This window comes from Equus caballus, chromosome 8, assembly GCF_041296265.1.
Source record: "Equus caballus isolate H_3958 breed thoroughbred chromosome 8, TB-T2T, whole genome shotgun sequence".
In the NCBI taxonomy this organism is placed as follows: domain Eukaryota; kingdom Metazoa; phylum Chordata; class Mammalia; order Perissodactyla; family Equidae; genus Equus; species Equus caballus.
The window spans coordinates 17,964,814-17,989,975 of NC_091691.1; the positions used below are offsets into that span (position 1 = coordinate 17,964,814).

At 45.6% G+C, this 25,162-nt stretch overlaps 1 protein-coding gene across 5 annotated transcripts in view; it reads left to right on the forward strand.

The window, feature by feature from the left end:
• KSR2 (kinase suppressor of ras 2) overlaps positions 1-25,162 on the forward strand; it is a 387,277-nt gene that overhangs the window by 51,748 nt on the left and 310,367 nt on the right. For 3 of the 5 annotated variants that reach the window (XM_070275419.1, XM_070275417.1, XM_070275418.1), the window contains exon 2: positions 23,807-23,947. In XM_070275419.1, coding sequence (XP_070131520.1) covers positions 23,807-23,947 — 141 coding nt within the window. Of the gene's footprint in view, positions 1-11,244; positions 11,346-23,806; positions 23,948-25,162 lie in introns of those variants that run through there. The other 2 variants (XM_070275421.1, XM_070275420.1) reach the window with 1 other exon arrangement.

Genomic DNA, 25,162 nt, shown 5'->3' on the forward strand with positions numbered 1-25,162 from the left:
GTTCAGACTGTTGTGGAGATGACGCAGGACAGTGCTTCCCACAGTATAGTCCCTGGACCAGCGGCATTAACACCACCTGGGAAGTTGTCAGAAAAGCAAAGTTGGTCCCCTCTGCAGACCTACGGAACCTCACCTCTGGGGGTGGGCTCAGACATCTATGTCTTAACAAGCCCCCAGGGAATTCTGACGCACGCTCAAGTTTGAGAACCATTAGCCTAGTCAGCGCTACTGATGTTGGGGGCTGGGTAATCCTTTGTGGCCGGGGCCGTCCTGTGCACTGTAGGATGCGGAGCAGCATCCATGGCTCCTATCCACCAGATGCCAGTTGCAACCCCTCTCTCCAAGTTGTGATAACCAAAAATGTGTCCAGATATTGCCAAAGGTGGACCAAAATCGCCCCTCATTGAGAACCCCTCGTTTAGGATAAAGCAAGTTCCTGGCCTGTGGTAGAGTCAAAGAATTAACTTTCTTCTGCAGTTTAGCCATTTGAATTGCAATAGGGAAAAAGAAAAAAGAAAAAGAGGCAAGATGGAAGCCTTTTTGACTTTACCAGTGTGCTGACATTGTGGCACGATGTCTCATTATTTAAAAATAGTCACACCCTTTAAACTTTCTAACAAAATTTTCCTTTGGGTTGAAGCTAAACATGGAAAATCTCAGCCCTGGGGACCTGTGTTAATTCTCCCCCGAGAGCTAAGTAGCTGCACGTGGGGATTTTGGTGGAAAGTTTTAGGTCGCCATGAGTGCAGAGCTTGTGGCCCAGATGCGCGGGCACATGGTCCCTCCACGTCACCTTGGGTTCCTCTCCCATGAGAGCCACACAGCTGGCCCCCTCTGCACCGCTGCCTCACCCTGCTAATCATAACCAGAAGAGATCTGTTTTCCTTTGCTGGGGAACCGTCTCTCCTGCCTGGATTTCCCTTCTACACACGACCTGAATTTGAAGAGGCACCTGAGGCTGGGAAAGGGGGCATCGTCCCCGTGTGATGCCATGGAGTTGGTGACCCGGGTTCTCATCCAACTCTGCCACTAACTTGCATAAGACATGCTGGGCAAGTCACTCAAGGCCTGATTAGGCTTCGACTTCCACATCTGTAAAATGGACCCTTAAGACCTGGGGCTCCTGTGGGAAGATACTTTTATTTTTTGTTATGGGAAAATATTATGTTATATATAATAGCGTTAAATTTACCATTTTAACCATTTTAAGTGTACACTTCAGTGGCATTAAGTACGTTCACATTGTTGTGCAACCCTTACTGTGATCCATCTCTAGAACTTTTCATCATCCCAGACAGAAACTCTGGACCCCATCAAACGGGAACTCCCTGTCAGCTCAGGCTGCCATAACAAAAATACCACAGACCAAGGGCTTAAGCAACAGAAATTTATTTTCTCACATTTCTGGAGACTGGAAGTCCAAGATCAGGGTGCTAGCATGGCCAGGTCCTGGGGTGAGCTCTTTCTGGCTTGCAGACAGCTGCCTTCTTACTGTGTCCTCACACGGCAGAGAGAGAGCGCTCTGGTCTCTGTGCCTCTTCCTGTACGAGTGCTCCTCCCATCACGGGGGCCCCACTCTCATGATGTCGTCTAAAGCTGGTCACCTCCCCGAGGCCACACCTCCAAATACCATCACAGTGGGGTTTAGGGCTTCAACTTAGCGATTTTGGGGAGACACAAATATTTAGTCCATAATGCTCCCTCCTCCCCTCCTCCTGCCGCCTCTACTCTGCTTTCTGCTCTGTGAGTTTCACTACTCTAGGTCCCTCATATAAGTGGAATCATACAATATTTGTCCTTTTGGAAAACATACGTTGATATGGTGGAAGCTTTTATTTAGCACTGACCCTCTTTGAGTTTTCCCAGAAGCCTTGTCCAGGGCTGAATCTGACTTCCGGTGGAAAGTTTGGAAGTGCCCTGGGGAAAAACCAAAAGTCAAACATCTAAATGAAAACTGAAAAATACTGATGGTTTTGCGGTTCTCCACAATAGGGGTTCAGGCCAGAAGTTATTTGGGGCTGGAAAAGAGGCTGCACTTGTTGGAAGTATTGTCCCAAGCACTCAGCCCTTCTTGAGGCAAGCACTGGGTGTGGCGGGCACTCTTGCTTGCCTATCCAAAGCCATCCACTTCCCTCCTTGCTTGCAGAATCTGACTCTGATCTTGTCCATGCTCATCTGAGTGGTACTCCTTTTGATGGATCCCTCATGATTGGTCTAAGCCAGTGACATCCTCCTTGCTGTGATTGGCAGATTCCAGCCATGTGACCACCTATCTTGGCCAATGGGATGTGGGAGAGGTCTAATGGAGGAGGGCTCCTGGAAAACGTTTGTCTCACTCATAGAAAGAGATGCTTGGAAAAAATGCTGTGCCCTTTGTTGATGCCTACGTGGAGCAGCTGCAGCCATTTTGTGCCCACTAAGAGAGAAATAATTATATATGGGTCCTTGATATTGTCGATGAGCCACTGAGTGAACCAGCCCAGGGAGCCACTGCAGTCTGGATTTCTTGCTCTGTAACTGCAAGATTCCTCTGTTGAGGCCAGTTAATAGGGTTTTTAGTTCCCTGAAACAGTGCATCCCACTGATAGGCTGGATTCTCAGGAATCGGTCAGGGGCTCTCTTACTCCATGCGGGTCCATCGAGGCCTGTGTACACTGGGCCTCCATGTAAATGTCACTGGGCGTCTCTTCCCCTGGCCTTGTTCTTAGAATCTTCATAAAAAAGAAGACAAGATATTTTTTCTCTTTCCCAGGGTATGACCCTATTTTTTTAATAACTCAGGTAATAGATACTTATGGCATAAAATATACATAGCAAGAACAAAAAAGGATATACATAACAATTACATATATACATCTATGTGTGGATACTATATATTATATATAATATATGCATATTATATGTACATTATAGATATATTATATATTATATGTATATGCACATATACATATATGATTATATACCTATTATATGTAGACTTCCAGCATTCATTTCCTTGCTCCACCTTTCCTGGCTGTGTGATCTTAGGCAAACTGCCTAACCTCTCTGTGTATCAGTTTCCTAATCTGTAAAATGTGATTAATAATAATACCTGCTTCATAGGGTTGTTGTGCAGATGGAATGATGTATGTGTGTAAAGAGTTTAGCATGACGCCCAGGATGTAGTATGCTGTCCATAAATAGGGGCAGTTGTGACTCCTATGACCTTCGTTGGAAAGATCTGGATTCTAGGTCCAGCTGTGCCACCTCTTAGCTGTGTAACCCTGGAAGTACCATTTTGCCTCTCTGAGCCTGGGTTTCACCATCTGCATCCAGCAGGGCTGTCGTGATTGTGCCCATCACAGTGGAAACCAAGGCCCAGGGAGGTGAAGTAATGTGGCCAAGGACCCCCAGCTAGGATCTGTCCTCCCTTCTCCCGGAAAGGGCATCCTTTGGCAGTACCTGGGCCTGTTGTATGTCGGGCAGGAAGACAGAAAGGCATCGGTTAGTTTTTCTACATGACAGATGCTATGGCTGCCTCTACCCGCATTTGTTGCTGATGAAGCTTAAGTAAAGAGAAGGACTAGAGTTGATGGTGGAGGAGATGGAGACAGAGAAGGTTGGCGATTCTCGTGCCTCATTCCCCAAATTGGGTTTTCCAGCGGTCTATTCAATGCGGTCTTTTTTTTTTTTTTTTTTCGGTGAGGAAGATTTGCCCTGAGCTAACATCCATTGGCAGTCTTCCTCATTTTTTACTTGAGGAAGATTGTCCCTGAGCTAACATCTGTGCCAGTCTTCCTCTATTTTATGTGGGATGCCACCACAGTGTGGCTTGATGAGTGGTTCTAGGTCCATGCCCAGGATCTGAACCTGCAAACCCTGGGCCACTGTAGCGGAGCATGTGAACTTAACCTCTACGCTGCTGAGCCGGCCCCTCATTGTCTTTTAGGATGAGAGTCAATCCTGGCCTTCCTGTGTTTTCATTATATAGTGCTGGGCAGGTACCATGATGAAATGCTTTTATGATGGATGGATGGATGATTGGATGGATGGTTGTGTGGACAGATGAATGGACAGATGGATGGATGGATGGATGGAAGAATGGTTAGTTTCTGGATCTCTGCAGTCCTAGGATCCCAGGGTTGAAAGGAACCCCAGGATTCACGCAGTTGACCCCCTCCCCATCCATACGTGACTCCCCTCTGCTCAGGTGGAAGCCAGTGTGGGTGTGTTTGTGTGTGCAGTTGAATAGTGATTTGGAACACAGGACATTACAAGTGTGAAAACCTGGCTTGGATGCCACCTCCTCCAGGGCATTTTCTCAGATCGTCCCTCCTAGAAGTCGCTTCTCTGCCCTTGGAGCACTTGGCTGTAGTGTCCACTGTCCCCTGCAGTGTGTTGAAGGGGCTGTGCACGTGTCCATTCACTATGCTCTGAGCTCCTTGAGAGCGGGGCCCTGTTGGGAGCTGTGAGGTGCTTTCCCCTCGAGGGGGTCTGGCCTGTGACAGCTGCCGTGGTGTCCCCTGTGGAGGCCTGTAGCTGCCTCCTGGATTTCAGGGAACTGCATGTTCTCTATAAATGTGCTCAGGATAGCCCAACATCCCCTTCGAGGGGCCTTGAATAGGACTGTGGTGCTGGGGGGGGGGCACCCTAAGCTCTTCAGTCTCCCGTTTCCTCTCTGTTCTCATGACCCTGAGTGATGCTCATTGCTGTAAGATGCCTGCTGGACCTGACTCCACAGCCTTGGTCTGGGCTCCATCTCTTCCCAACTCAGCTGGCCGCCGTGGCTTGTGGAGAACAGCGGTTGTGCAGCCAGACAGCCCTGGGGCAGCTCTGCCCCTGCCCAGCGAGCCTGGCACCAGGCAGGTCAGTTGACCCCGTTTGCCTCATTTGTCAAATGGGGACAGTGAGGCCAATCTCACAGGTTTGTAGCAAGGACTGCGAGAATGTCCCTAAAGAGCTCAAAGATGGGGACTACTGTTGCCATTTATTAGCTGTTGGGAGAAATGACACAGCAGGGGCTGTAGGGCAGCCGTGGCAGGCCAGTTACCTTTCCAAAGAGGGTCATGTGATCCAAAGACTCTCCCTCTCTCTCCCTTTCTCTCTGTCTGGAAAGAAGAGCATCACAGCCTCATCTCTGGTTAGCGGCAGATGGTCGGAGGGGCCAATCTGTTGTGTGTGTATCTCTTTGTCACCAAGCCCCCTGCAACCCCCAAAACAAACCAAAACAAACAAAGGAGCGCAGAGTTCGGGCTGGGAATCCGAGCCCAGGACCTACTAGGCCGCTGTGGGTTTTGTGCACGGAGAAGACCTTCCATTTGTTCCGTTTTGTACATCATTCATTCATTCGTGAATCCATTCTGTGGTTTTCATTACTTCCCCGGGAAGATCACTGTGTTCATTGTTGGGAGAAGGCAGAGATGGCAAAGACAACGCCCCCTGCGCTTAAGCTACTTAAAATCTGGTGGGAGAATTGAGACGGGAATATGAACGACCCTAAGAGAAGGGAATACATTTGAGCTGTTGAGCGTAAACATTGTGGTTTTGGCATTGACGGTGGTGGGTTATACTCCTGGGAGGGGAAGAAAGAAGGCTTCCAGGGAGAGTGAGCATTTGAGCTAGAACTTGAAGGATGAACAGGAGGTCAAAGGGTAGAGAGGTTGTTTCAGGAGCACAGAATGGCCTAGAACAGGAGCTCTCAAATTTGAACATGCGTCGTAATCACCTGGTGAAAAACACATGGCTGTGTCACCCTCAGAGTTTCAATCAGTGGTCTAGGGTGGGACCTGGGAATCTGCACGTCTAACAAGTTCCCAGGTGATGTTGATGGTCCTGGTCTGGGGACCCCACTTTGAGAATCTCTGGTGAAGGTGAAAGGGCAGAGGAAGAAAGTATAAGGAGTCACTCATTCATTCATCATCCAACAAATATTTATTAGGCACTGACTACATGTCAGGCAGTATGCTAGGTGCTAGAAATACAGAGGACAAAAGAGACTGGTGCCTGCCCTCATGGTGCTTACAGTCGAGTGGGAGAAAGAGGACGTGAAGCAAATAGACACCAGGGAAGTATGATTGAAAGCTGTGATAAGTGCTGTGAAGGAAAGAACATGATGTTAGGCTGACAATAACAGGAGAGGTCTCATATATCCTGTTTGGAATGGATGTGACATGGGAGTGGAGCTCTGCAGGATGAGAAGGAGCTGGCCAGATGTGTGAGGGGGTTGCTGGTGAAAGGGCCAGCGTGTGCAAAGGCCCTGGGGTTGGAGCGAGCTTGGCTTATTTGAGGAGTGGAAGAACCTTCTTGTGGATTTGGAGTAAAGGATCGTGGGGTTCTTGATGGGGAAGAAGTGGGCAGGGCCCTGCAGGCCAGGGTAAGGCATGTGGATGGTAATCAGCGTACACTGGGAATCCAGTGAATGCACATTTTGGGGAGAAGTGGAGAGAGTTTAGGCCGTAGGAAAGGAAGGTCTTGGATGACAGTCTCAGGACCTTGGGCCTTCATGCATGGCCACAGCAAGATGAGAGTGGAGACTGCCCTGAGCTCGGCTGGCCAGTACCACCCCACACCTCTGAAGGGACTGTCTCTCAGCAAACCCTCAACCCTCTGTAGTAATCCCTTTGTTCAACCCCTAAACATACGTGGAAAATAGTGAGGAGCAGGTATGGCTTTTTGCTGAGGGAAAGGAAAATGGGGAGAAGAAACACCGCTGGGGAAGGGTGATATGTGTGCGGTCCAAGATGGTAGCCACTGGTTGCACGTGGCTATTTAAAGCTATGTTAATCAATATTAAATAGAACAATGACTTCAGCTCCTCAGTCGCATGCAGTAGCTACGTTTCAAGTACTCCATAGGCAGACGTGACTAGTGGCTGCATCTTGGACAGCGCCATCATCACGGAAGTGCTTTGGACAGAGCTGCTTAAGGATTTGCTGAGTGAGGTTCTGTCAGCTTGTTCCGGGGAGAACCGGATGGGAAGCTTGTCTCCTGAACAACTCCCAGCCTGGGACTCTCTGCTCCATGCCTTCACTTAGCCGATCGATGGCAGCCATGGGTGCTGAAGTCTCCCTGCTCGGGGCTTTGCTTGCTTGCCTGCAACACCAGGAGGCTCAACCCTGAGCCCCACATGCCTGGCTAGACTTCTCTTCTGGACACTGACCCTGTTGCCGAGATCCCAGGTGCAGCACAAGGAGACACAAAAATGGTTTTCCTTGCCCAGCAAAGCCGATACTAGTGTGTAAACCTACAGAGGATGCTTTTGCCTGTCCTCCATCAGTGTCGCTTCTAAGAATAATCCTATAATTTTTGAACTTGGAGCCACTCTGGAGAGTATTTTTTCTAACCTCTCACTTAATGGATAGGAAAACGAGTCTGTGACAGGTCGTGTGGCTTGCCTGAGGTCCCATGGCTCCTTAATTGCAGGGCGGGGAGTTGAACGCCACGCTCCTGACTTTGATTTTAGTCTTTCTTCACCCCGACATTCAAGGAGCCTGGTGATCTTGTACCGTTCATCTTAGCTGGACCATTTTCTAACTTGAAAATTTCCAGCTGATTTTTGGGTCAGAATCCTTTAGCTTGTATGTGAAATTTACCGAATGGAAAACAAATCAGAATCCATTAAACCACTCCCTGATTTCCCATCCAAAGCTGCTCAGTATCCAGCGAGGGTCAGGGCAACAGTGATAGCAAGAATTTGGCAGAGGTCCATCATAAAATAAGTTGGAGAGGAGTTACCGGATGCGGTGATAGCTTCTGCGCTTGCTCCTGTGGGTCTTGATGGGCCCTCCCTGTTCTGGGGTAAATTTCACGGCCAGCATTCCTTGCGCTGTTCTCCACTTCTCCCACCCAGGTCTGCTCTGTACCTCTGGCTCATTTCCTTCAGAAGCCTGCCTTGTCCATTGGGACAATCCTGAAAATCTTGGAAAGAGTTATATTGTCTTATTTGGGGAAAAAAGGTTTCGGGGTGTTTGTTTCCTAAGAGGTCTGCTAAAGATTGGATATGCGATTTAGAGGAAACACCCATGAATGGTGGGCACGTTCTACATCTGTGCTGTTCAATGCAACAGCCACTGGCCACACGTGGCTATTGAGCACTTGAAATGTGGTTCGTGCAACTGAAGAACTGAATTTTCACTTTTATGTAATTATTTTTTGGTGTTAGATATTAATATTTAGTTTATTAAAGCAAAAGAAATCCATACCCTTATTCTCTTTATGCTTTTAGTTCAACTTACATGCAGTGTTATTCTATTCATGTAAGTCTAGCAGATTTTAGCAATCACATATGAAGGGATTTTGCATAATATTTCCTTCCATTGACAACCTTAGGGAATTGAACATCTTCAAGCAATTTAAACTGTATTTATAAGTCTGATATACAGGAATTTTTAAAAAGTACTCTAATTGTTGACAGATAAGCTTTGTCAACTACTTACATAACACATAGAAATACAAATATCAAATTGATAAATATACTGGGCTTGAAGCCACTTTCTAATGTTGTACGTAAATTGAATACAATTTCAGCTTAAAATGTACGTCTAAATCAGTTATTCAAATACACATTTTAAATTAGAGTTAAAAAGGTGAGGTCTTCCTCTAAGTGGCCAAATAATATAAAACATTAAGAGAATGTGAAATAATTACTCCAAATGCACAGACTTTAATTCCAATAGTAACATTATGGGTTTAATGATCTTCCGTATGTCTGTAATTCATCCTCGATTTTCCCAGAACTTAAAGATTCTAACCCATTCAGGAAACCAGTTATGTCACACAATTCTAAGCTTAAATTCTGATGCCATTTTTGGGGGGCTGAGTTCTCTGATTGTCTGGGGTCACGTAATGACCCGTAGGGATGCTGTCTGGATTCTTGTCTGCAGTGCCCGTAAGATGCCCTAACCGTTTGGTCACGATGTTGATTGTGTGTGTCATTTTGTTTCAGTTTAATGGCAGCCGCAGGTGCTGGCTGGGTGCTCTGCGAGGCAGGCAGCTTGAGATGGAACAGGCTTCCATGGCCCAAGTGGAGTGGTTGCCCAGAGGAGACCCACCTTCAGTGCATCCGTGTTTTGTGTTTTTTCTTAGATTCATCGGGTCTTATTTGATGCCTGGGATCTTCATTCCCTGTAGATCAGGCAGTGGATAATAAGGGAACCTATTGCTTAGGGCACACCCTTCACTAATGTTTCGGGCTGCTTCTTGGGTCTAGCTCTCCGTTCCCCCAGCTGCCCAGGGACCACAGGCATGGCGTCCCAGAACTTCTGCCCGTTCCTCCCCACCATCCCTCCTCTCGGGCAGTGACTGCCCACTAGCTTTTTTTTTTTTTTTTACCCCAACTCCATCTATCTTTGACACTTGCCAGAAGATCTCATGATTCAAAATGTAGGTACAAAGGGTGGGCCCCCATCCTACAAACTCATATTTGTCTGTACAGCTTGGTCTCTGGTGCATGATTAAGAGAGGGGCAGGGGGCTGGGCAATGGGAGGTCATTTAGACCGACTAGCTTTGCTCCCCCAAAACCAGCCGTGGACAAAAGTGTGCGTTATTATTTATTACTCTTCATGCGGGCCCCACCTTGTTCCAAAAAGGTCAGGAGTGGTTACAACTGTGACACAGCTAAGTGTGGCTGGGAGGACCCCGCCAGCGTATTTTTCCCCCTGCTTCTCCTCGTTTTCAGGATGATGGGTCCTACGCACATCACTGCCCTCTCCGGAATTTCAGCCCCAGGAGACTGATTCATTTAATCCGATCACTTAATTGGCAGCGCACTGGTAACAACTGAGAGAGACCTTGAAGGCGGGGGTTCTGGACTCTCTGCCTTTGTCAGAACTCTCTGGGGACCTTGTTTAAAAGAAATGAGAAGAGAAGCCCCCTGTCCCCAGGAGTATTTGACTCCGCATGCGTGGTTGGGGGAAACAGGGGCTTACCAGGCTACTCTTAACAAGCTCCCCTAGGGGCCTCTGCACGGGGAGTTCGACAGCTTTATTAGAGTGCGGTGTGGAAATAAGGCAGGCTTGGGGGCAGCCTCCGTCGCTGCGTGTTGTCCATGTGACCTTAGGCAAGTTACATTGTCACTCGGTGCCTCCATTTTCTCATCTCCACAACAGGAGTAATGGGGTTCTTAGCCCTTAGAGTGCATATGACAATCAAATAATATAAATGAAGCGCTGAGCACAGAGCCTGCTCAGCACAGCTTAGCTCTGATTATCATTATATTATTGCATAATAATGTTTTGATAAGAGCATCGTTATTAACATAACTAAAGCAGTAGGCACAGGGCTGGCATATAAAAAGTATCAACAAATGTCAGTTTTATTACCATAAATATATAATATATGCTATAAATATGCTATATATTTTTGAATTTCAAATTATATTATGTATTATATGTCTATGAATTCTTATCTATTTTATATCTACGAATATATCTATATATTATACAGTATATAGATACACCAGAAATATAGCATATGTATTGTTATAGCATAAATATTAAAATTATAATAATAATTATGTGAGGAAGTTACCAGTGGGCCTGGCATCTAGGAAGTGCTTAAATCTGTGAACTCTTTTTTTTCTCCCATGTTGTTTGTAATATTCATTAGCAGTTCTCAAAGAAAAGGAAAAGCCACCAGCAGCATCCAGGGGTTTAACCCGAAGCAGGGGGCAGTGGGCAGCTTCCGGCAGACGGAACCGGCCTGGTCCCAGCATCCCCGGGGCGCAGCCCCAGACTGGTGGGTCCGGTCTGCTTCGGCCTGAGGGATCCTGTTCTAACTGGGACCCGGGTGGGGAGAGGAGGAAGGGCGCGTCTCCCAGGCGGAGGATTTGCCTGCGGATGCAAATCGGCCGGTTACTTGAGACCTTAGCGAGTCAAATAATTCTCTCCCTGTCAGCTGGCCCCTCGAGCGGGGGATGTTATGACAATGGTCGCCCTGGCAACGCGGGAAGGCGTCGGGCCGCTGGCTGCGGCCGCTCCCCTCGCCCGCCGGCCCTGAGGACCCGAGAGAGAGCCGTGGCCGCGGAGCCGGGCCCCGGGGCTCAGCCTGCAGCGCCCAAGGGAGAGGAGTTGGGGTTTATGGGTAGAGGCCTGGCCTCCACCAGCAATGATGGTGGTTTATCGAACGACTAAGAAAAATGTCCTGAGCGCCGGCTGTATGTCAGGCACTGATCTGAACGCTCCAGGGAAAAGAGGCAAAAGCCCGTGCTCTTTTGAGCTGACATTCTGATGGGTGTGTGATGGGGGGGCGGGGAGGGGTGGCCGGGCGGGGGGGGGCGTAACCATGGAAACCAGTAAACAGGATAATTTGTGGGATAGCGATAAGAGCTCGCAGGAAAAAGCAGGTGGCATGATGGTGACATTGAAAGGTAATAGGGAAGGGGTGACACCTGAAGGATAGGAAAGTGCTGACAGCCCTGGGCAGTCGGAAGATGTGCCGAGAGGCTGGACCCTGTGGATTCAGGGCTTTGAGCTCCGCTGCTAGCCAGCGCCTGCGAAAGAGAAGGCAGCAATAATGGGGTGCTTGCTGACAGGCAGCCCTGAGGGGTACAGAGGGTTCCGGAGCCCGGCTAGAATCAGCCTAAAGTCATCCGTGTGATTTTAAGGGCAGTTTTGTCACATTCCTGAGCCCTCAGTGTCCTCGTGCATAAAATGGATGTGAGATGAGACCCTCCCCTTGGCGTTGCCATGAGGTTTATCTGAGAGACGATTAGTGAAAAGACCTCATACATAGAAGATCCTCAATCTGTACTGCACCCCCTTCCAGCTTTCACGAACTCTGCTTTAGTTTTTCAAAAAAAAAAATAGCACCTAAGAGTGATGGGTTTGGGCTCCAGCAAACCAGAGGCTTGCCCATGGGTCTCTGGGTTTATCCTGGTTTCGATTCTGAGTGAAAAGTTCCCCATGTCACATTAGAGATTTCAGACATGATTATTTATAGCTCTGTCACATGTCTTGACTTAAAACATTTTTTTTTGTTGTTTATGCTGCTAAATTTGCCATGGTGCTAATACCGAGTACAGTAATAAGTACTGAGGATGCTCAGATCCAGGAAGGTCTGAAAATTTTTCCATCTGCCGCGGAAGGTGCCAGGCTGCCCCCTGGTGTGGAGATGAAGAACTACATCTGTGGGTTCCTGCTGTCTCCGAGTCCTGTGACGCTTCAGAGCCCAGGCCCGGAGACCTTATTTTGCACCCCCGGGCAGGGCAGGGGCAGCTGGTGGACTCAGCTTGGGGGTGCTATTTCCGGGAGCCCTGTGCTGCGTCTTGGAGATGGTGCCTCTGGACTTTTTGCAGTTGAGCTCTGCATGCACTTGTATTGAGGGTGACCTAAAAATAAATGGGGACACCTGGCAGGGTGAGGCCCTACAAAAGGCGCTTTTCTAATTGTGCTTCTCAACCTTGACCTCTAGGTTTTTGGGACCCTCCGCTTCAGCAGAGAGCTATGGCGAAGAGGGCACGGGACGGGGAGTCAGATCCTGGGCTGGTGCTGCTTTAGTTGTGTGAGCTCGAGCCCTCCCCCGCCTCTGAGCCTCACTTTCCCCATCTGTAGACTGTTCCTAACAATCTGACACCCTCTTCAGCATCATCGAGATGCTCAAATAAAACCATAGCTTTGGAACCATCGAGGAAGGGAATTTATTTAGTGATGTGGGGGGATCCAGCTCGGTCCCTGACATTCTCTGAGGGCGGAGGTCAGGGCCTCCCACACCTTCTGTGGTGAAGGATCAGCGTTTTCTTTCCTGGTGCTTTGTAGCCAATGCTTTTGTAATATATGATAAGAATGATTTACTAGAAGAATGAAAGGGATAAAAAAAACCCCAATAAAATACAAGCCTCACTGGGAAAATATTAAACAGACATAAAATCTCTCTGTCAAATAGCTATCAAAGTGTCTCACTGCTCTCAATTTCTGTCCTTACCCGAAGGGGGCTGCCCGTCAGGGCCTCAGGACCCATGTCTTCAGGCCGCGCCTGGAGGAGCCCTGCCTTACGGCAGTGAGGGGGTGTACTTGATTTTGTATCCCTAGCTCTTTGTATTTAGAAAGCACCTAAAAAACAAAAATCAAACCAACAAAAATCCTTTAAATGAGTGAATGAGAGGCCTTGCTTCTCTTAGAACAAATATAGAGCGCCCGCCGTTATCATCCTGCGATCACGGCACAATGCTTTGTTCAAGGCTGTGCTGTGCCCTTGTGTCCTTTGGCTCCTGTCCTTTGGCCTCATGATTTGTGTTTGCGTGTCAGTCTTGTCTGTCCCACTGGGCGTCCCTTCAGGCCTGGACTGGCCCAACTGCTCTTGGATTTCCCGGTGCCTCAGTCAAGGTCTTGTCCCTGGACTGCTCGCTAAATGCCTGCCGTGCAAATGAGCCCGGGCATTTACTCGCCCTTGAGGGGTGCTGCTTGCCGAGGGCGCTGCTCCCCGGGCTCCCGGAACGGGTTTCTGCCCTGGTTTTATTGCCCAAGGACCCGGATGCTGAAGCTTGTCTGAGAAGCAGACTGCTTTCCTTACGTCATTCAGACAGGAGATGGGTCTTTCTATGCTGGCATGACCCTCAGACTCATTGGGGTGCTTGTGTTTTCACAGATTCCTGGGCCTTCCCCAGATTTACTGAATCAGAATTTCTAGAGGAGTGGCCTGGAAGGCTGGTTTTTAACAAACACCTTCAGATGATTTTTATGGTCAGGAAATTGGGGAAAGAGGGAAGCAGCCTGTAAAATTATCTAGAACCTTGGGAGAGCTGCTTAAGCTCTGTGGCCTTCAGCTTCCTCATCTGTAAAATGGGGGTATTCCTGGGGTCATTGAGAAGCTTACGTGAGAAACTTGTATGATGTGCTTAGCAGAATCCCTGGCATGTGTGTGTTATTTACATCCTATGGATATTTAAAACTTATTTAATGCAATGGCTGACATTGTGTACGTCCCGTGTGTATTTATTGTTGGCAGGTGTCTGATTTTCATGAGATTTGTAACTAATTATCACATAGGTAATTCAAGCTTATAGAAAGATTATAAGATATACACACACAGAAATGAACAAATAAATTTCACCTCTAATGACCCAGAGATGTAGCTGTTAACATTTTGGAGCATTTCCTTCTAGTCTGTGTGTACATATATATATATAAAATATATATTAAATGTATATATATCTTATGTTATGTATATATAACAATATATACATAAGATACATATATATCTAATGTATACTATTATATATTAACATGTACAAAATATTAAATATATATTTTATTATGCATATAGACATTTATAAAAATCATAATATATTATATATTATATAATATACACACACATTCATTTTATATTCAGAAAATAGGATTATACTCTGCCTGTTCTTTTGGTTATGTTATTTCACTTGACAGTAGATCATGACATTCTTTGTGTGTCAATATGTAAGAGTTTGTTAAACTTCGGTTCAAATTCTGATTCATCCGCTTAGTTGCTCTGTGACCTTGGGTAAGTTGTTTAACCTTTCTGGGCCTCAATTTTCTCGTTTGTAGAGTGGGGCAGTAATTGGATGTCCATCGCAATGCCGCTGTGAGGATTAAATAGATAATTCATAAAAGTGCTTATCACAGCATTGGGTTCAGAGAAGGCCCCTGTTAGCTGACAGCCTGGATTATTCTACGCCACCAGCCTTGGGTAACTGGTGGGGAGAGCTGCTGATCCCAGGGGCCCCACCTGGGAAGCGCTGCTCAGTCTCCGCCCAGTCCAGCTTCACACTCTGGTTGGTTTTCGGGGGTTTTCCCTGCTCAGACTAGCCATGCTTTTGTCCCCAGTGGTGACTCTTCTTTCCCTTGGCCTCAAGGGGAAGACCTGGGCCTGTGACTGCCCGCCTGTCTTCCCACTCTGCCTGCTTCCTAAGCCCATCTCTGTCCCCCGTGTTCCTCATTCATCATAGTGAGGCGGCCCCTGGCCTCTTACTCCTGGGCGGGTGCAGGTCCTGTCTCTGGGTGACCCTGGAAGCACCTCCCCAGCGTCCGTGCGTTCCTTCTACAAACAGGACAGGGTGCTTATGTGGGCGGAGGGCTCAGCCTGTCTTCTGCGTGGACATTGTCTCGTGTGATGCCGCAGCAGACCTGCGAGGGAAGGAGGTATATGCCCATTGTATAGATGAGAAAGTGGAGGCTCAGGGAGCTGAAGTGACTTGCCCAAGCCTCAGAACTGGAATTCAGAAACTCACTCGTCCCCTGCTTCCTGGAAGGCTTCCCGAGAGGAGTGAGACTCCCTCTGCCCTTGAGGGGCCCAAGCCCGACTTTTGGATTTCCCGTTCAGTGGGAAGGACCGCGAACACCTCATAGTGCAGCGTCCTGGTAGAGACAGAGAGCTTTGGGGTCGGACCCTGGCTCCCCGACTTAAACAGTCTGTGGATCTGAGCGAGTGGTTCCACCTCTGGGCGCCTGTTTTCTCGTTCACACAATGGGCTCAGAACAGCAGCCTCACAGCTAGTGTTGTTGCGTGGATTCAAAATGAACAAGCACGTTCAAAACACTCCCCCCGGCACCAGGCACACTGCAGGTGTTTGGTCAATGGTGGCTGCTGGCGCGGCAGTTATTCCTGAAAAGGCTTAATCGTAGCTGACAAAAATGCCCCCAGCAGACATCCCAGAACTGCTCGCATCGTGGACTTTTGACTGTGGTATCAAAGGAATTTGTCATGCAGAAGATGAGAAAGAATGAGGTGCATCTGTATGAACGAGCAGGAAAGATCCTCAAGACTTACCACTGAGTGAAAGTGTGAGCTGCAAAAAAAATGCATACTGCGTGATACAATTTACGTGAAAAAAACAACCCTACACGTAAAACCACGCTGCGGAGTTTCTGCACGCGTGTGCATATGTGTGAAAGGGCACAGGAAAAGGTCTGGATAGATGGACACCAGCCATTCTGAGCAGTTACCTGCATCACCTCCAGGAGAGGCGGGCCAGCGTTAGTGGGAATGGTCAAAGGGGGCTTTGGCCTTATCTGAAATGTTCTAACTTTTTCACAAAGGAAATATATGCATGTGTCTATTAAATAAAGTAAATTAAAATAAAGTTATCCTTTCTGCAATGTTGGGGCTTTGGAATCAACTTGGGTTTGAATCTTAGCTCTCCACTTACTGGTTGTATGATTGCGAACAAATAAGTTCTCTGTGCCTGATTTCTTCCTCTGTAAGATGTAGATCTTAATGGCATCTAGCTCTTGGGAATGTGAAGATATGTTGACATGATGCGTGTAAGACCTTCAGCATGGGCTGGGCACTTGGAAATGCTCAATAATGGTGCTTTCATTTTTATTATTAAATTTATTTCATTTACTCTTCCAAATATGGACAGGGCTCCTTAACCTTTAAGACAGCCAGTGTCTTCAACACTGGGTAACACAATTATTAGCCAATTAGAATGCAAGGAAAACTGTGATAAATCTTGTAATAGAGTCTGTACGAACAAAATGCCCAGGAAGAATTAATAAAGACTTCCCGGAGAAGGTGACATTTGAGATGAACTTTGGAGAAATCAGATTTCCGTGAGTTGACTGGGTGGCGTATCAATTATCTCTGAATCCCTATAATGCTGTGTAACAGGCAACTACAAAACCTTGGTTGCATACAACATAAACATTTATTGGCCATGCATCTGGGGTCAGCTGCACATTAGTGGCTGTCTTGCTCTTGGCTGAGTTCACTCAGAGCCAACAGCCAGACAGCAATTGGCTGTTGGCCCAGCTAGGATGGCTTTGGCTGGGATGTCTGGGAAAGCTTGACTTTGCCCTATGTAGTCTCTCATCCTTCAGCTGACTAGCTGACTAGCCTGGGCACATTCTCATGGAGATGGCAGAGATTCAAGAGAGGGAGTAGAAACACACCAGGCCTCTTTCTATTGGCTGAGGCAAGTCACATGGCCAACCTGATGGAAGCGGTGCAGGCGCAGACTCTGCCTCTTCAGTGAATTAACTGCAAAGTTACAATGCAAAGGGTGTGGAGGCAGGAGGGGTGCAGGATTCAGGTCATCTTTACAATCCACCACAGGTGGGTGTGGAGAGGAATTGCCTGGAAGTGAAAGAGGCAAGAAAGGAGAACTGGAATATAATTGAGCCCTGAATAATAGGCTAAGGAATTTGAACGTTATTCTATAGGACAGCATTTCCCAAACTCATCAGTTTGATACCCTCATCCTACTTTTTGCCCTATCTGTGTGTTTTCTTTAAACCAACTCAAATTAAAAAAAAACACACAAAAAAAACCATGTATTTAAAAATAAAACTGTACAACTGTTATAATGGAAAACTGGTATCACTCTTCATAAATGGAAGGCAATCAGGAAAAGAAATACAATGAAACAAAAGTATCCTTCAGTTGTGCTAAATATTGTTACCTGCCTCAGGCTGTGAGTCTGTGTTAAAGACACAGTGTCATTGAAGAGAGACTGTCTCTTTGATCTAAAGTCAGGTGGCTGGAGGGAGATCTGGACAGGGAAGCACGCTCTCGCTGTGTGACCCAGTGTTACTTAATGCCACGCCTGGGTACCACCTCGAGTTATCACGCGCTTGGGAAATGCTGCTATTCAAGATTGGGTGTCTGAGCAGGGTAGTGACGTAGTTCCATCTCTCCTGCCAGCCAGCATTTGGGCTTAGTCTAGTTTTTCAATCTTCTGTGACACTGAAGGCTTCTTTAAAGGTGTGACATGATGTCAATGGCTTCCAATTGACACTTGATTCCTTTCTTTCTTTCTTTGAGAAGTTGATACAGCATTGTTATTATTTATATGAAGAGACCAGATCCTTATTTCTTTTGCCATATTTGAAATCCAACACAGCCATATATAGGTATAGAATAATAAACAGTAAAAGCTTATTTATTCAGAAGAAAAGTCTGAGGAAGAGCACTTAGCCAAAAGCCCAGATTTATAGATGTTCATGAAGGGAGCACGTATTACTTTCAAGCAATTTCTGTAAGGTCAATGGATTCAAATCCTAGTAATTTCAAAGTCAGGATTTACATAAGGAATTAGGAAGACAATTTTTTATTCAAACTTTTAATTTTAGTCCTTTTAGTTCATTTAGTATGTTTAGTACTTTCTCTTACAGGATAACTTTTTTAAACTTTGGAGAAATGATACATTTTACCTTTAAAGAATATTATTTATTTTCAAACTGATTAGTTTTGATTTATTAGAAATACTTTTTTAGGCTTGCCCCATTGCCAAGTGGTTAGAGTTCTGTGCAGTCTGCTTTGGTGCCCAGGGTTCGCAGGTTCAGATGCCATGTGAGGACCTACTCCACTGACCAGCCACACTGTGGAGGCATCCCACATACAAAAAAATAGAGGAGGATTGGCACAGATGTTAGCTCAAGGCAAATCTTCCTCAGCAAAAAAAAAAAAAAAAAGAAAAGAAAAACTTTTTCTAAGGCTGATAGTCACTATATTTGGGACATACCCCCCATGCTAGTTGTGGAAGATGCTTGTGAATTCATGTAGTACAAAATCAGCACTATTGCGATGGTGTTCTGTGTGATTCTTCCATGCCACTTTGCATGAATAATTTCTTTTAAGCCTCACCACAATCCTAGGAAGTGGGACAATTTAATCCTCATTTTCCAGGTGAGAAAACTGAGGTTTAGAACAGTTTTGAAACTTGCTTGAGGCGGTTAAGCTACTGAGTAGTGCCTGGGGATGGGAGCCCAGGTTAGGCTGATTCTGGTGCCCAAGCTTCCGGCCTCTCCCTGAGGCTGCCTCTTATTCCAACACATGGACATGGAAAAAAAAGACAAGTAAACTAAAAAGTTCTCTTTCTCTGGTTTTATGCTGCGCTTTTCTCTTTCTTCAACTACTAGAGTCCTTAATTTAAATCAGTGCAAAGGAAGCAGGCTTTCTAGCCATACTTACTGCTGGTGCCAAGTGACATTGTCCCAGGGCTGAGAGACCGCCTGTGCTTTTGATCACTCTGGTTTCTTTTCCTCGTGGCGAGGAAAGTTGTAATCCTGAGCAGATCTCTTTGTCCCGAAACTTCCTAGGATAGATTCAGAGCGCTAACTGTTGGGTGCAGGTTTCATATCGAAATCTTCGTCTGAAATTCAGGACTGATTTTGGTTCTCTGTACCAAAAATATCAGAAAGAAGGTAAAACTTTGATTAATCATATTACTTATTGAATTCCCAGAGCCTAACACAGTGCCTGGCACACTGGCATATAGTTGGCGCTTAGTAAATATTGTTTGAGTCAATGAGTGAACCAAAGCTTAGATATATGCAAAGTGTGGACAGGATACCTAAACTCAGTCTTAAAATAAAAAAAATTCTTAGTGTTGAGAAAGCAAAGCAATATGAACTTATTATAAATAAGTTTATAAATTATATATATAAATTATATTTTATTTATGTAATAAATACAAATTATATATAAATATATGTAAATAAAAATATATACAAATAAAATATATAAATTACTATAAAAATTGAAAAAATAGTTGTGCAGGAAAAAGTGAATGCCCCTCTTTTCCCCATATCTGTTTTTACTATTATAGGTCGTTGTATTCTGCCAGGTATTTTTCTGTGTTCATAATCATATCATTAACACATATATAGTTTTAAAAATATAAATGCAATTATACAGTGTCTTTGCAGATTGCTTTATCACTGAAGATGAAAATCTTTTCTTAAATCAATATGTATTAATCTACTTTATTTATTTATTTTACTTTTTTTTTTGAGGAAGATTAGCCCTGAGCTAACTACTGCCAACCCTCCTCTTTTTGCCAAGGAGGACTGGCCCTGAGCTAACAACCGTGCCCATCTTCCTCTACTTTATACGTGGGACACCTGCCACAGCATGGCTTGCCAAGTGGTGCCATGTCTGCACCCGGGATCCAAACTGGCGAACCCCAGGCTGCCAAGAATCGGAACGTGTGAACTTAACTGCTGTGCCACTGGGCTGGCCCCTAATCTACTTTATTTTTGAAAGTTTATATAGTATTCAATTCTATGGATGTGCTGTAACTCATTCATATTTATCTTTTCTGTTAATGACCCTTTAAAAAAATTGTTTTCGTGTTTTTAAAATCGCAAACTGCTGCGATAGCCAGCCAGCCTCTCGCCCCATGTGCACATGTGCGTATTTCTGTAGGGTGGATTCCTAGACATCAGTTTCCTCGGTCACAGTGCATGGGTACTGAAATGCTGATACCACCAAATCAAGTTGCCCTCCCGTGGAATTCTCAAGGGTTTCTCACATTCTCACTGACACTGATAGCATCAGTGTTAAAATGTTGCCAAACGTATCCAAACATTTTTCCATTAATAAGCAGGTAATACATATACGTTGTATTTTCTAATATTACTATAAAGAAGCAAACGGGAAAAAAAATAGGTCACCCATAATCTTAGTCTCAGAGATAAATACTGCTAACACTGTGCTATGTACCCTCCCAGGGCTTTTTCGATGCATCTATACACATGTAGTTTTATAAATTTTCAATGCATTGCTTATACATTATAAATATTATGCATATTTTATACATCATTTCTATATGAATACATTGTAATTTATTTACATCATCCCCTATTGTTGAAGAGTTGGCTTATTTCCAATCCTTCATGGCTATTATCAACTTGGAGCAAAGCTTCATGAATATTCTTAATTATTTCTTTAGAATAAAACCCTACAGCAGCATTGTTTGTTAGAAATATAATGAGAGCAACAGATGTGAGAATGAGAGAATATATATAATGAGAGAAACAAATGTGTAATTTTAAATTTTCTAGTATCCACATTAACAAGAAACAGATGAAATTAACTTTAAGAATATATTTTATTTAACCCAGTTCATCCAAAATATTATCATGTAAACATGTAATCAGTGTAAAAATATTAATGAGACGTTTTACATTATTCTTTTCCTCTCAAGTCTTTGAAATTCAGTGTGTATTTTATACTTATAGCACATCTCAATTCAGATGCTAAAATTTTCAAGGTTAAGGTAAAATGTAGTTCTATCAAAACAATAAAATTATGTTTAACAGCAAAATACGTGGCTTCCGTTTTTGCATTTAAATTAAATAAAATTTAAAATTCCATTCCTTAGTTACACTAGCCACACCATGATCCGTTAGCCACACATGGCTGGTCGACTACCATTTTGGACATTTGACACACAGATTAAATCGATTTCGCTTCTCAGTTTGTGCAATGAAAGCAGATTTGGGGGGAGTGCCTGCATACAAGACTTGAGAATCCTCTGGAAAATGTCAAGATCTGAAAAAACAGTTTAAATCAGGATTGGAAATCTCAAGAATGAGGTGACAGAACTCAGGAAAGGATTGGAAATAAAAGGAAAATTTTATTCATTAAGATACGTAGATGAAAAGTAAGAAAACTTTTTGCAAATCAGACATATGAACATCTTCACAAGGCAGGCAGCAGAGCTAGGGTGAGAGGGCAGCCCCGCGGGGGTCAGGGCCCACAGGGGACATCCAAGCAGGGCAGTGGCCCAATTGAGGATGGGTCTGGACAGGGCAGGGGCCCAGTGGAGTTGGGATATTAGCGAAATTCAGCAGGTTAAGCAAATAATAAATAAACATATTAAGGAGTATTTTTCTCAGTGTCCGAGAAGAGTGATGCAAATGTGGGAAGGGAAAAAACTAGAATAAATCCTGTGGTGTTGGTTTGGGATTATTGGTTATCAACACATATAGATAAAAAAATAAATATAGGTGTAAACTTATGTATCTACATATATGCATTGCACATACGTACATATATTACCTAGGCTGCCCGCTGAGGGAACTGGAAACCAGGACACCTCAAGATCAGTAAGCACACCAACCATCCAAATCTTGGCTTCTAAATACCATCTTCCCCTCAGAGGAACCAGTGCTCTTTGGTGAAATGACTGATTCCAGAACAGGGGCAGGAAAAGAGCAAGATGAGCCTGGAAAATTTTGTTGTGCATGAAAGTAAAGAAGTGCTTGAAGAATGATGGGGAGGTGTCGAAGTATGTTTATTTCTTCTGAGTGGTTTTCTGTACCTGTGTATAGAAAATAGTTGAAACAAGTCCAAAAATAACACAAAAGACAGACGTGTGAGTTCTGTAGATGTCTTAGTTGAAAGCCCTACTCTGAAGTCTTAATAGGGCAGACTCTATTCCTTCAGAAATACATGGGAGAAAAAACATGTATTTTTTGGCATTTTTCTATTCTAAATTCTAAATTGAGATTCCAAATGAAAAGTGTTCCAGGTACATTCGCTTAACCAGTGATTTTTGTGCTTCTGTTGCAACGACACATAGGCTTACCAAGAAAGGCAACTTTCATCTTATTAGTAAGGTGAGAAAATTAGTGTGAACTTAAAAACTTAGTTCTCTGATTTCTTCCCCTGGGCTTCAGTCTCAGGGTGCTCTCTCCATGTCAGCAGGGATGGCCCTGACAGCTTCCGGCTTCTATGACGCCTCCCAGACACTCTAGTGGGAAGGGACGGCTGTTCCTGAGAGCTTGCGAAGAGTTGTGGGGAGGGCTCTGGTGGCCCAGCCTGGCTCACGTGTCATCCTGATCCAGATGCTGTGGCCAGGCTTAATTCCCAGGCCGCCTGCAGCCCAGGCAGGGTAGGCTCAGTGAAACAGCCATGCCTGAACCATGTGCACTGAGAGCCAAAGAAGGAGGTTTCCCCAAAAGAGAGTTGAAATACCCTTTTCAGCGAAAGGGGGAATGGAGACGGGCTGGACAGAACCAATAGATGCCCACTGCCATCATACCCTGCTCCAAATTCTGTGATCCTAAAATTCCAGGACCGTCTTCTTGATAAATGTTGGCTGACTGTGCTTTGAAATACCGGAGGCATTTATGTACCTAAGGATTTTATTTTTCTTTCATTTAGTTATCTTTATTAAGTATATTTTAAATTACAAAGATGATAATATGCTTTAGGTAACGATTGAAGCCAAGCAAAAATATATTAAGGAACATCGAACCTTTTTCTCACTCTGTCTGTGCCTCTCCCCATCCCAGTTATCAGCCTGGGGTGTGTCTTCCATACTCTTTCTCTGTTCCCGCACACATGTAGGGCCTGTCTTTTGTTAATGTTGCTAGTTTTTACATAACTAGCAATAAAACACTTTCCTTTCTCGCATCCTGGCATCCGTCCAGAAGCACGGGGCCAGGCCCATCTCATTTTAAAAGTCTTTGTTAATTTGTGACTACCTGCATGTGACTCAAGATTCAAATGGTACAAAAGTGTTTAAATAAAATGTTTCTCCCACCTCTGTTCCCCACCCGCCCTCCTCCCTTCCCTAGAGGATTGGGAATCCTTCCAGACAGTGTCTGCATTTATGAAGATATATACATGTCAACAGTTCCCACGTGAATGGGAGAGTATTTGTGTTTGTTTATCAACGTGTCTTGGAGACTGTTCCATATCAGACAAAGCACGCATCCTCATTTTATTTTATAGCTGCGTAGGGTTCCCTTGTGTGCGTGTGCCTCTTTTATGAGGCTCCTGCTGATGGACCCTCAGGATGTTTGCCATCTTTTGTCACTGCCAAGAGAACTGTAAGGAAGATGCTTTTACGCAGTCATTTTGCACAGGATGGAGTGTCTGTAGCATGAGTTCCTAGCAGTGGAATTGTAGGGTCCAGGGATATGTGCTGTGGAAATGGAGGAGGATGCAGCCCCAAGGCCCCCACTCAAGGGCCGACGTGTGTCTCCCTCATTGCACTTGAGCCAGTCTTTAAAATACAGAGTTGGGTGGGGTGGGGGCACGGAGTGGGCAGTAGGGAGATTCTTGCCTCTCCTTGTGGCGATGCCTCTGAGATGTGTCCTCTGTCCTCATCTGTCTCCACAGAGCAAGCTGGTGAAGTACTTCAGCCGGCAGCTGTCCTGCAAAAAGAAGGTGGCCCTGCAGGAGCGCAACGCCGAGCTGGATGGCTTCCCCCAGCTCCGCCACTGGTTCCGGATCGTCGACGTGCGCAAGGAAGTCCTGGAGGTGACCGGAGGCGCCCCGTGCCCCCTGCCCCTAACTGGCCAGCAGACAGCCCCTGCGGCAGTGGGTTTTTGGCTGTGCCTGGCACATAGTAGGCCTTCAATAAATATGTATGGGATGAAGGCACGGAGGATCTCTGAGGCTGTTGAATGGGGTCATTAAGAGTGTGGTTCTAGAGTTGGGATCTCTTTCAACTCTGCCACTCATGAATTCAGTCCCTTTGGCCAAATCGCTTAACCTCTTGGACCAGTGCTGTCCAGCAGAACTTTCTGCTACGATGAAAATATTTTATATTTGTGCTGTCCAATGCAGTTGCCACCAGTCACATGTAGCTGTTGAGCTACATGTGGTTAATGTGTGTGACTGTGGAACTGAATTTTTAATTGTCTTGAGGGTTAATTAGTGTGGCCAGCGGCCACCATATTGGACACCAGTCTTAGGGCATTAGTTTTCTTGTCTGTGAAATGGGATAATGATTGTCTCCTCTTCGTCAGTAGCTGGCATGATAAAATGAGGTGATCTATATAAAATGTTCAGTTCATAGTCTGGCACCTAATAGCACTCAGTAAATGTTGGCTTATTATATTGTTATTATTGCTGTTGAAAACTTCGGAAGTAACAGGTTTTCTAAGGGCAAAACAAAACCAGAACACATGCTGTCTTGTGTCCACCATCGAGGCGTGGCCCACATCCATAAGGTCTCAGGGACAGTGAGATGTCCTTTCCCCCTCAGATCCCAGGTCCCCAGTGTTCCCAGTGACCGGATCAGCCCTTCCTAATGAAACCAGCTCTCAGTTATTCAATCTTCGGTGCCAGCCATTGTACTGAGGGCTCTACACCCAGGACCCCAACTGTTGAGGCCGTTCAAACCCTCACAACGACCTTTTGAGGTGGGAAGGACTCTCATCACCAGTGTACAGAGCTAGAGACTGAGGCTTAGAGATGGAGCGACCTGTTCTGTTAGTGCGTGTGCGGGGCTAGCGGGAGAAACCCACTCCAATGGACTCTGGAGGGCGAGGTGGGAAGCACTGTGCTTTCCCCTCCTTTTCCTGGTGCCGGGGCCTCCCCGAGCCAGGCAGAAGAGGGGTGCCCCCTCTTGCTTGCGGGGCCAAGCGACATTTCTCCAAGTGCTCCCTGCTCCCTGCTTGAAGAGGCCCCCAAGATCCTCTTCCACCTTTTGTCTTTTTCAGACCTTGTCCCAGGATGTGATCTCACCTG